Source organism: Pelodiscus sinensis, chromosome 3 (genome assembly GCF_052426305.1).
Source record: "Pelodiscus sinensis isolate ZL-2025 chromosome 3, ASM5242630v1, whole genome shotgun sequence".
Taxonomy (NCBI): Eukaryota; Metazoa; Chordata; order Testudines; family Trionychidae; genus Pelodiscus; species Pelodiscus sinensis.
The window spans coordinates 81,277,089-81,289,529 of NC_143054.1; the positions used below are offsets into that span (position 1 = coordinate 81,277,089).

General features: G+C 47.8%; 1 protein-coding gene across 1 annotated transcript in view; it reads left to right on the plus strand.

Annotated features, from left to right (window-relative positions):
- The first annotated feature begins 562 nt into the window (after window positions 1-562).
- SLC16A10 (solute carrier family 16 member 10) overlaps window positions 563-12,441 on the plus strand; it is a 118,691-nt gene continuing 106,812 nt past the window's right edge. Inside the window, exon 1 of the mRNA XM_006123210.5 lies at window positions 563-1,191. Coding sequence (XP_006123272.2) covers window positions 822-1,191 — 370 coding nt within the window. The 5' untranslated portion in view covers window positions 563-821. The remainder of the gene's footprint in view (window positions 1,192-12,441) is intronic.

Here is a 12,441-nt window from a genome sequence, read left to right on the forward strand (position 1 = left end):
CCCCTTAGTGTGCCTGACAGCTGGGAGCCTCGCGAGGAGTCCTAGCCCTGGGGCTGCCCCATCTGCCCCGTGTCCCGTGCTGTGAGGGAGGCGGGAAGCGGCAGGACGGGCGGGGGTCCGGGGACGCGAGGTCGGGCCAGGGCGAGGCATGTGCATGGTCGCAGAGGCAGCTGAGCACTTCCTTAGTCCCGAGGGGAGCTGTGGGGTTAGGGACACGAGGTCCGCGGCGCGGTTAATGTGATTTCCCGGCCCAGGGGCGGCGCCTTTCCCCGGGGCGGGGGCGGGGGAGCGAGCAGTCTCGCTGCACGTTTCTCACTCCAGCCCTGAGGTGAGTCCCGCGCCTCTTGGCGAGGGGGAGGGGCTCCGGGCTCCCTCCTGCTGCGCGCGAGCGGCAGCCGTTAACTCCCGACTCCCCATTTCTTCTCCTTCCCCCTCCCCCCCCAGCCCGCGCCACTCAGCAGAGCCACCGCTGAAACTTTGTGACACGCAGCGTTCACGTCCCCCTTCGGGTCCCGCCAGGGGGCGTGGCTCCGCACTAGCCCGATCCAATCGGAGTCGCGGTGGGGGGGGGGACATCCTGCTGTCAGACGCCCCGTCCTCCGAGAGGTGCCCCCTTTAAAGCAACCTGGCGAGGCAGGGGCGGCGTGTGCGCGCGCGGCGGGCAGCGGATTGGTGCTGCCGGGGCGGCAGAGTCATAAGGGGCTTCCCGCCCGACGCTGCGGGATGTGTCCAGCCGCCTCGCTGGGCTAGCGGGAGCGCTGCAGCTCCCCAGGCAGCCGGAGAGAAACTGCCAAAGCCCGTTGGCTTGGGAGCCCGCGGGGATGACGCTGAACGAAGAGTCGGAGCCTCAGGGAGCTGGGGACGCTCCCGACCCTTCCGCTGCCCCCTTGCTGTGGCCGGGGCTGCGGGAGCAGCAGGACGCGCAGGCGGTGGCCGAGGAGCCGAGGCAGGACAATGGAGCGTGCTGTCCAGGCGGCCAGTCAGCCCAGCTGCTGGCGGGTTCCCCTGAGGGGCAGCAGCCCCAGCAGGAGGCCGAGCCCCCGGAGGGCGGCTGGGGCTGGGTGGTGATGTTAGCCGCCATGTGGTGCAACGGTGCGGTGTTCGGCATCCAGAACTCGTGTGGCGTCCTCTTCGTCTCCATGCTGTCCGAGTTCGGCTCGCAGGATGACAAGCAGCTGGTGTTCAAAACAGGTGCGAGGGGAAGCACCCCCTGCCATTGGCAGCCCTTCCCTGCCCTCCCTTCTGTGCCGCTGCCGCGCCCCCCTTCTCGCCCCCACCGCCTGTGCGCCACTGTGCATTTCCAGCGGTCCCAAGGAGCGTGATGGTTAGTGACCACCTGTGTGTGAATCAGTTTCTGCGGCTGGGTCTGTGTACGGTGTTTAAAAACAAGTTTCTTTCTGTCATGCAGGCAAGATAAGGTAAACGTGCAAATTGCCTTGTGTGCCCCAGGGTTTTAGAACATGTTTGCAGGCAAGTTGTAAAGAATCCACCTTTTCCTTGGTGGAGCCATAGAGTATGTTGTGTGGCAATTTTTATGTCCAAACATATTCTTCCTTTGAAATAATAAGGAATAATCTCTTCTGTCCTCAGAGGGGAAGAGATTATAACTTTTTGACCTTGCTTTTCTAGAAAATGAGTTTGAGGAGAAGGGGCCTGAGTGACAGCAGAGAGAAAATTGCTGGCAGTGAAGGTTTCATAAACTTGACCCTTGTCCTTATCTAGATTGAGGATTTTGTCTTAGGAAAATATCAATTTAAAACTTTAAGTGAATGTTAATTTTTTTCTCTCTCTGTTTTGCTAATCCAGCAGTGGTAAAAGCAACTGATAAATGAATCCAGAATAGCATATAGCAATACTTAAATATTTTGAAGTTTGGTTCAGGCCACGTCTACACTATGTGTACTACAGCGGAATAGCTACCTGAGGTAGAAAGATACTTTTTTTCTTTTGCTATAGGAATGCCACATCCCCAAGTGATAATAACTAGCTCAACAGATGCACTTCTTCCTTGTCCTAGCTGTGTCTGCACCAGGGTTTGGGTTGGCATAGCTTTGGTGCTCAGGAGGTGTAAATTTGCTCACAATCTTTTTATCAACAACCAACATTTTAGGTGTGTTAGACCAGGCCTCAGAAGTTAGGAAGAATTAAAAAAAATAAAATTATCCCTGGTACTTGACTCTGAGAGATGTAGGATTTTTTTATATTCAGGATTACTGTCCAACTCCTAAAATCTTGAACACAAACTTAATTTTAGTAAATGCTAACAAAATGCCAATGTGGGAGATACCCCCTTATCACATTCTTTCTTAAATCTGCTATCACTAATCCAAAACGTTATATAGAAATGCACACTTAAAATTCGTGAGAGAATAATTAATTGCTTCAGCAAATGTTTGGGTTCTTCCTGAGGCACCCCAATGCTATGATATCACAAGCCGAACACCTGCAGCCCTCTATCCCCATTGTAATGGAATCTGTAGTTTTTTTGGGATATCATTTAAAAGAGAGAACTGTGATAATACTTGTTGCTTAAATTACTAGTGTTACTGTCTCTTACTACTAAAATAAGTTTTAGATAATGTAAGAGTCCCACTGAGTAGTAAGCCCTTCAGAGTAGTCTTTTTTCTGTAGCGAGGGCACATGAATCTCTGATTAAAAGAATTGGCAGTAGTCTGGCTTCCTGATTTCTGGGATGAAGGAAAGAGAAGCTGAGTAACTCTCTCTTCTCCTTTTTTCTTCATGACTTCAGCATTTAAAAGAATTTTTTTTTCTAAAGCTAAGAAAATTGATGCAAATGAATCTAGCCTGATGTGAGTAGTCTGGGGAGTCCAATTAGAAAAGTGCCTTTAATAAAATGTGCATTTTAGAAATAGGCTAGGCTTTGATGAGATGAGGCCAGGATAGTAAGGTGTGAGTGGGAAGAATTCTGGATATCAAGATATGACTACACAGTGGAGACTATACCAATATAACACATTAAGGTATATCTACACTGCAACTGGACACCTGCTGCTGGCTTGTACCAGCTGACTGGGGCTCACAGAGCTTTGGTTGCATGGCTGTTTAATTGCAGTGTGGATATTTGGACTTGGGCTGTGGTCTCTACTTAAGAGCCCTAGGTCTGGGATGGGCCAATCCACAGTTTTTAATTGCAGAGTAGACTCAGTCTATGCTGATGGAAGGATTATTTTCTATTGGTGTAGGAACACCATCTCTCCTAAACAATGGTAGTTACATCAGTGGAAGCATTCTTCCTTCAGTGTAGCAGTATGTATACTGGATATTAGGTCAACATAACTAGGTTAGCTAGGAATGTTTCCTCTCCCCTGACCATAGCTATGATGACCTAACTTTTAAATGTAGAACAGGCTGCAGATGAAGTCAGCACAACTGAACAGATACTGAGGCAGTGGGCCCTATCAAATTCATGGCTGTGAAAAACATGTCAGACTGTGAAATTTGGTCTCTCTCCTCCCACCCCCTGAATCTGGTATTCTATGTGTTCTTTTCCTATACTACACAGATTTCAGAAGGGAAACCAGTATTTCGCAAGTTGGGGGTTCTAACCCGAAAGAGTTGCAGAGGGAGTCACAGTATTGCTATTGTTACTTCTGCACTGACTTCAGAGTTGGGTGGATGGAGAGCAGTGAGTATTGGCTGGGTGCCCAGCTCTGAAGGCAGTGCCCCACTAGCAGCAGTGCAGAAATAAGGGTGGTAATATCAGACCATGCACCCTTTTGCACTGCTGCAGGTGGCAGTTCTGCCTTCAGAAATGGGTTTCTGATTTGCAGCTGCTCAGTTCTCAAGGCACTGCCATGCTGAGTTCTCAGCAAGCAGTGCAGAAGTAAGGATAACAGTGTTCCAACCCCCTGTGCAACAACGTTGCCCCTTCCTCACCCCTCCCCACTCCTTTTTAGGTCAGGACCCTTATAATTATAATACTGTACATTTTCAGATTTAAATAGCTGAAATAATGAACTCCTATGACTCTGAAATTGACCAAAATGGACTGTGATGTTGGTAGGGCCCTACTGATGTGGCAGTTATGCTGCCATAGCAGTGACTTGGGGTCAGGAAAGGCAGATAGAATGGAAAAGGAGAAGGGTAACCAAAGAATAAAAGGAGCCACCCCTTTAAAAGGATGAGGAAACTTGGGATGCCTAGAGGCTATGAAAATGAGTACAATATGTAATTTGTCTTGTTGCTCCTATGTAGAGTCAGTGTAATTCTAAGAATTTAGAAGCTGAAGCTATGGGTCGGTCCTTGTGGATTCTTTAACTATGGATTTGCTGTGGAATTAACCTTTCCTACAGAATTATGCTTTTTTCCAAGTCTTAATGGAAAAAAAAATCTAGCCTCTATGGTTGCAAAAATAACTTTGAGAGTGTGAACTGTGCAATGCCAATACCTGTCTAAGTCTGCAAAGAACAATGGTTCTGAGTGATATGAGCACCCCACATCATCTCATTTGGAACCTCATGGGCTCTGATTGTGTGGATGTGGAATCCAGATTTTTTTTTTTCAAGATACAAGAGTATTCAGCACTTTTGCTTCTTGGAGGTATGTGATAGACTGGGGCACTGCTGAGGGTGTCCACTCAGGGCAAATTGCTCAAAACCAGGGTAGCTTACAGCCCTCGACTGGAGACCTTTCCCAAATAGGCCACAAACCAGTCACACAGAGTGCTTCAGCTGCCGATCCGGCCAGCAGGAAGCCTCGTGAGCAAAACCCTCAGACACTCCAGCTCTCCCTGTGCCACAGTGAGCCCTGGGCCTACACACTAGTGAGAGGTTATAGAACCCAATCTCACCTACCCCGAACGGATTCTCCCGGTCCCAAAGAACCAGCCACAAATCCCTAGTCAATTTATACTTTAGATCTTACCCACAAGATCACTCTGGGCCAATCCTTTAGAATCTAAAGATTTATTAACAAAAGAAAGAAAAGATTGAGAGTAAGGTTGTTAAGGAGAATACATTATATGCATCAATCACTAAGTTCTTGATGCAGGCTCATAGCAGAGATGTTACAAACTGCTAGCTTAGAAGTCTCTGGTGTGCATCCTATGTCAGGAGGGGTCAGCAATCCTTCCCGGCTCTCTGTCCCTAGTGAGGCTGCATCTAGGATCAGTAGCAAGATTGAAGACAAGATGGAGACAGCCTCATGGCATTTTATGTTCATTCTTGGTGTCTCCCAAGCTGGAGTGGGTCACATGGTCAAGTGACCTGTCTCTGTTCCACATGCCAGCCGCCATTATGCCCTGGCTGGCTTGCATGTTTCCAGATGCATTCCTCAGGTGTGTATTAGCCTCTCTGAGAGCCATGGTCCCCGAAGCCATGCTAATTAGCAGGGCTCGATAAACAATACAATCTATTCGCCCATGGCGAGTAGATTTCAGCCGCGCGCCCCATTCATTTGCAGCGCGCACATGTGCATTGCGGCTCTTGTACATGCGCAGTACGGGGATGGCGAGCGGTTTTTGCTGCCATTCATCAGGCCCTGCTAATTAGCATAATCATTCATTGGACATTCCTTCCTCATGACAGGCAGTCCATTCATAGTATCAGCACAGAGTCCATATTCATAACTCCACATACAAACATTACACGTGGACATGAGTAGCATACATAGAATCAGTAGAACATAAGCTTTTGTTTGACACCTCACATGATTCACTTAGTACCAAATTTGGGGCAAACACCCCACTGTGGGCTCAGCGGTCATCTGTCTGCTCCCTCTAAAATCCAGTAACGTGACAGGGTACCCAACACTTTATTTTGTCTCCCTTTCCTGCTGGATGGGTCAACAGCTGCTGCTCTGCACCTTTTCTCACATAGAACAGTAAGGTAGCACCATAATCCTCTATCAATCAAGTTAGGGGTGGCTGGGTGATGTACAGTCCAGGAGGCAGAACTTAAGTTCAATTTTAGGGAGTGAAGGGAGCCCATAGTACAGATTGACTAGCTAGGCTGCCTACAGAGTACAGCAGGAGCGGAGGCCTAAGGAGGGAAGAAGATGAACAGGTTAACATTTCTGCAGAATTTTGTTCCATTGTGCTTCAAATTACATGTACCCTGCTCATAGGGCTCAAGAACTTTTCTTAAAAGGACCCTGTTAGAGTTCATACTTCTGACTGAAGAATGCATACCTACTATACTTTTAAGTAATACCCTGTGTTACTATATTTGAAAGACATTGGTGAAAGTCTTTCAAGCTTTAAGTATGCAGTGATTTGCATACAGAACTTTTGTTGTTGTTCTTGTATAATCAGTCATTTTCTCCCTTTTTGTAAAGATCCTTTATAAAGTCAATAGAAAAACGCAAAAAAAAAAATCTCGTTGTTTAAAAAATTTAACAGTATGCCTTGATTTTTGGAGCACACTCCATCAGCTTAGTATTTGTAAAATTCCTGTCCATTTAAAAATGCAGGTTGATAGGTTTTATTTAAAACAAAAGATTTTAAGGTATACTTTCTTGGAAACTGCATCTTATCTGCATGTGGAATGGAAAAGGGGAATCGGTAATGAAGTATGGAGGCATTTAATGTTTGGTCTCTAGTTCATATCTTCTGCAGGTCTGTAGTAGGGATGTAATAGAGTAGTCGATTAACTGATAAGCAAAAGCTTATAGGTTAATGCTGTAGACCACATGCATTTCCCCCCCTCCCCACTCCATCCCCTGCCAGTATTTTTTTTTTTTTTTTTAAAGCAGGCTGGCCAGCAGCATGGCTCAGGCTTGTCTCCTATTGAGTCTGGGACCTATCCCTGCTGCGGCTCTGCATTTAAAGTGTATTAAGAGACAGTCTGGCTCGCGCCAGGTCTGGGAGCTTAGCACCCCTCCCGCCCATACCCGGACAGGGGCTACTTCCACCACATGTTGCTCCCTCTGTATCCGAGGCAGCAGCACAGGGTGACAGACAGCTGGCCCATGAGGTGAGCTGGTTTTTTAACTGTCTCCCCTTGTGGTTTAGCTTGCACTGGCACCCTGTGCTGCTGCTTCTCATACAGAGGCAGCAGCATGGAGTCACAGAGGGCTCCTCAGAAGTGGGGCCAGAGTGTACTGACTTCTGGCCCACCTCCAGGGACTATAGAATAATCGACTAACTGATAAGAATTTGTGAGGTTAATCGACTATTCAGTAAACCAATATTTAATATCCCTAGTCTGTAGTGACAAAAAACAATTATCTGATGGTGCCTGTTTGACTTGAGTCCTAGGAGGTGAGGGTACCAGTCCATCTTGCATGATAAAAGAACATTTTTAGGTTTCCATGCCAGCATTCATCATAGACAGATTTACAAGTTGAATTACCCAATCATATTTAGGTCTTGTCTATATTTAGTGAAATTTGACATGCTAACCTCTGTTGGAATCTGAAATGTACCATGTATCTGCATGGGTGTGCTGTACTAGTTCTGGAAAGACCAACAACAGTGACATCTGTCACTGTTGAGTTACACTGATCGGTTCAGTACCAGAATAGACAACTAACAGTGCCATAAGGGTTTCACTGAGATAATTAGTCCTTTTACTACTGTCTAAAGAGTACTAATCATTGCTTATGTAGCTCAGCTTGTCCATCTTTTGATCCAAGGTTAAGTTTTCTGAAATCCTTCACTTGTATAAATAGCTCAGCACATGTTATAGATCTCAATGTGCACTGTTTTTGAATAGTATTGACTTCTTTGTGTCTGCTGTGTGTTAATAAGTCCACCTCACATTGTCTCAGAAGACAACAATGTGTAAGAATGCTGCTAGCAGGCCTAAGGCAATGATCCAGATGCCTGTAAATAACTACAGCTTACAGAGCTTGCTTAAAATAACATCCCGTTGCATGGCTTTATATCTGAAAAATGGCACACCTATGGAGGCTGTGATCATGTTGGACAACATCCAGACATTTGAAAACATGCTTTGAGGGACCAGCAGGATAGGGAGGAGAATTCCCTCTCCTTGTCCCCTCTGAAATGGGGCCCAGTCGTACTTGGTACTCTGAAGAGATCTTTAGATGATAGCAGAGACTCCCAAACTGAAGAGGACAATGACCTTAGACAAAGGTACATTTATTTCCCTGGTCAGAGTTGATTTTGCATGCTACCAGAACATTTCTCTGGAATTTGAAGACTGGAAGACTCCCTCCCGTAAAACTTGGCTTTAGTGCCACAGGTACAAGGAGTAGTTCCTTTGTCTTAATAGGGATGTTAGATATCATTGATTTTACTCATTGTGTAGCCGCAACAATTTCAAGTGATTACATGGTTATGAAAATGCTCCCAGCTCGTGGCCTAACTCCTGGGGACCCTCTTGCTACCCCATGCTACTGCTTCTGTATCGGAGGCAGCAGTGCTGGGTGGCAGGTGGCTCCCTTGTGTGCTCTTCATTTAAAACTTGGACTGGGACTGAGCCAACCTGCTGGTCTGAGTTTGAAATGCAGAGCATGTGGGGATGTGTGTCGCAGTTAATTGGGACCATTAACCAACAAGTAATTGCTTATTGGTTAAATGGTTAGCTGGGTAGCTGTTAGCATCCCTATTTCCATCCTGCTTATTTCTGCAACTGCATCTTAAATAATGTCTGTATACACAGCATTTTCACTTCCATGAACCCTAGTTTCAAATGAGGTTGAAAATATCTAGTAATCTGTGCTCTGTAGCTGGCCAAGGAATGGCATATGATCAGTCTTACATCATTGCCAAATATCAGAGTATAGAAAATGTCAAAGCAGGAGGATTGTGTTGTAATAAGCTATGTATTTGTCAAAGTCTGAGGATGGGCATTACATTGTATATGCTAGACTAATAGGGCAGATCAGGGCACTTATACAGCTGTCTGTCTTGCTGAAATTATGTTTTAATCATGCCTTTCAGTTTAATGTATGTAACAAAGACCTGCACATGTGTGAAGGTAAAATAATTTATCTACCATAGGAACTGGGTAGGAATCCTAGCTATACTCAACCAGCAAATGCAGGAGAGCAATTCTGTGAAGATACACTTAACTTGGTATAATTTTTTTTCTCGGTCACCTGTAATGTCTTAAAAAAAAAAATCTGATTAAATGGTGCAGTGTTTCTTGTCAATCAGATTAGAGGGTAATGCAAACTGTGACTTGTGGTCTCAAAAGTTCTGGAGCGTGATCTTTCTGGTAATAATTGAAAGCAACTAGTCTGTAAAGTTGCTTGCTTAACAAATCCTTATTTTTCTTGCTAAAACTTGAATCACACAGTTCTCCCCAAGTGCTTGTTAATTGGCAACAAGTAATCTTTTTAACCCCTTTATAGTGCTCGTGTGTTCCAACTCTACTCTGTATGCAATTTTCCATCTCCCTCAAATCCTGTGCCTTTGACCTAATGTGAAATTTTGGCAACTTCAGGGGTTTCTTTACCATTTTGAATCACAGGACGGAATATCTAGTACAGTAAACTTCCGATAATCGGGCACCTTTAGGACCCGGGGGTGCTGGATTATCAGATATGCTGGACTATCGGAAGGAGGGGGGCGGCTATCAGGGGTCTGGGATGGGGGGGATGAGACCCCAGACTCCTCATAGCCCCCCCTTCCGATAGTCCGGCTCTGCCCCAGGGGTCCCTGATTCAGCCGCTGCTGGTCAGTTTCAGCAGTGGCTGAATCGGGGACGCCTGCAGCAGAGCAGCTGGAGTGCTGCCGGGTTGGTCCAGTAGTGCCGACCCTTGGCGTGGCGAGACCAACCTGGCAGCACCCCAGCTGCTCTTGGGGATGCCTGGGATAGAGCAGCTGGTGTGCTGCCCGGTTGGTCCCGCAGCGCAGCTCCTCGGTGCTACTGGACCAACCCGGCAGCACCCCAGCTTCTCTGCCCCAGGTGTCCCCAAGTCAGCCGCTGCTGAAACTGATCAGCGGCTGACTCCAGGAAGCGTGAGGCAGAGCTGCTCTGCCCTGGGCTTCCTGGAGTCAGCTGCTGGTCAGTTTCAGCAGTGGCTGAATGGGGGACAGCTGGAGTGCTGCCAGGTTGGTCCCGCAGCCCCTGAGGGGCAGCGCTATGGGATCTACCTGGCAGCACTCCAGCTGCTCTGGCCCTGGCTTTACCGATTCAGCCGCTGGTCAGTTTTAGCAGTGGCTGAATCAGGGATGCTGGGGGCAGAGCAGCTCCAATAGTCCAGCTTCCCGGAGCACTTACGGGTTCCTGATGGTGTCGGACCATCAGATGCCGGACCATCGGCGTTTTACTGTAATAAGATATTGAAAGTTGAAAATAAACTATTTTTATTACACTTCTTGGTATTCCCAGGGCTGTCATAAACGATACAGTGTATTTTCCTTTTTCCTCACTTCATAGCTCACTTGTGCAATGAGGGTGTAATTGGGAAATTCTGGCATGTTATGCAGAAGCACTTGGGAGCTGGGAGCAGATTGTTGGAAAGTTTTCCCTTGGCGCCACTGTATCAGTGCATATATATCCTCACTGGCTCTCCATCCCCTTCCGCTCCCATCCCTCTTCAGGGACCCCTCTCATGAGCATCTTCTCAAGTTGGAAGTGCAAAAGTTTCTCGACCTTGGGGCAGTAGAGGAGGTACCTTTGTACCCCAGGTGAAAGGGTTGCTACTCCTGATATTTCTTGGTCCCAAAGGCCAAGTGTGGTTTCCGCCCATTCTGGATATGAGGGACCTGAATGCGTTCTTAGTAAAATCCAAGTTCAAGATGGTGTCTTTGGCCTCCATCATTCCCTTCCTAACTTTAGGAGACTGGTACACTGCCCTTGATCTCAGATGCCTATTTTCACATCTCTATCGCACCTGCATTCAGGCAGTTCCTCCGCCTTGTGGTGGGCCGTGACCATTATCAGTTCATGGCCCTGCCCTTTGGCCTTTCCACAGCCCCCAGGGTTTTTTTACAAAGTGTATGGCAGTGGTGGCCACACATCCAGATTTATCTGTACCTGGATTATTGGCTGGTCAAGGGCTCATCCCCGTCACAGGTTATTATCCATGTAACTCTTATAAGGGCTGAGCCTTATACTGAACGAGGCCAAATCCACCCTGGTTTCCACACAAATGATAGAATTCATAGAATACTAGGATTGGAAGGGACCTCAAGAGGTCAAGTCCAGTCCCCAGGCTTCGTGGGAGCCTTCCTGGATGCAACAAGGGTAAGGGCCTCCCTCCCCAGAGAGTGCTTCTTGATGCTGAAAGAGACCATATTACAGCTCCAGTAATTTCCTGCCACAACCGCCTGCTGTTGCATGAGGCTTCTGGGTCTCATGGCAGGATGTACCTATGTGATGAGGTTGGCCAGACTGAGGTTATGGCTGCTTCAGCTGTGGCTGGCATGGACCCACAACACAACTTGGCAGCATATGGACATGGTGGTGACGGTGCTTGCAGACATGCTGAGCTCCCTTGACTAATAGCTGTGTGAGGAGGCGGTGCTCAAGGGGATGCCATTCCTCAGTCCTCTCCATCCATCCAGCTTGCAACTGACGCTTCTGATATGGGCTGGAGTGCGCACTTTAGGAGCCTATGGACGCAAGGTATGTGAGGCCCTGAAGATCTCTCCCTGCATATCAATGTCCGGGAGCTGCAAGCTATTCGCCTCGCCTGCAGGGTCTTCCTTCCGCAGCTTCAGAACAAGTGCATTTTGATTCTCATCGACAATACGGCTGCGATGTTCTATATAAACAGGGTGGTGCTCGCTCTTATCCCCTATGCAAGAAGTCTCTCCTTCTATGGGAGTCTTCTGTCTCTGACAATATTCACCCGGTGGCCACTTACCTCCCCAGAGCCCAAAACGAGCCGGCAGACCACCTCAGCAGGCCCTTCCAGGGACATGAGTGGTCTCTCAGGGCAGATGTAGCCCTCTCCATTTTCTGCAGGTGGAGGTTCCCCACCTGGACCAATTCTTTACCCGTGTCAACAGGAAGTGTCCCTGGTTTTGCTTCCTATTCGGGCTTAGCCCGAGGATGCGCTCATGATCTCCTGGCCTTAGTGTCTGTCTGTACACTTTCACCCCCTTCCTATTGATACCCTGAGAATTACTCTGTGGAAGGGAGTTCTGGGCCTCAGTAATCCTAATAGCTCTGGTTTGGCCTCACCAACATTGGTTCCCAGACCTCCTCGTGCTCTCGGTGGAGCTTCCTCTGGCCCTCCCTCTGTACCCAGACCTAATCTCTCAGGAGTTTGGCAGGCTATGGCACCTGAATCTCCACTCCCTGTATCTCATGGCATGGATGCTCCATGGCTAACAGTGGCAGAGAAGCAGTGTGCAGAGCAGGTCCAGGCAGTACTTTTGGGGAGCTTCCTACTTGGCAAAATGGAAACGTTTTGTAATTTGGTCAGGTTAACAAGGAGGTCTTCCCCCCCATGGAGGCCCCTATGCCAGCTATCCTGGACTACCTTCTTGAGCTCAGGTTTCAGGGCCCCAAGCCGCTGTGGTGAATGAGGATAGTCTTTTCTCTCCCTCAGTCTGCAAAT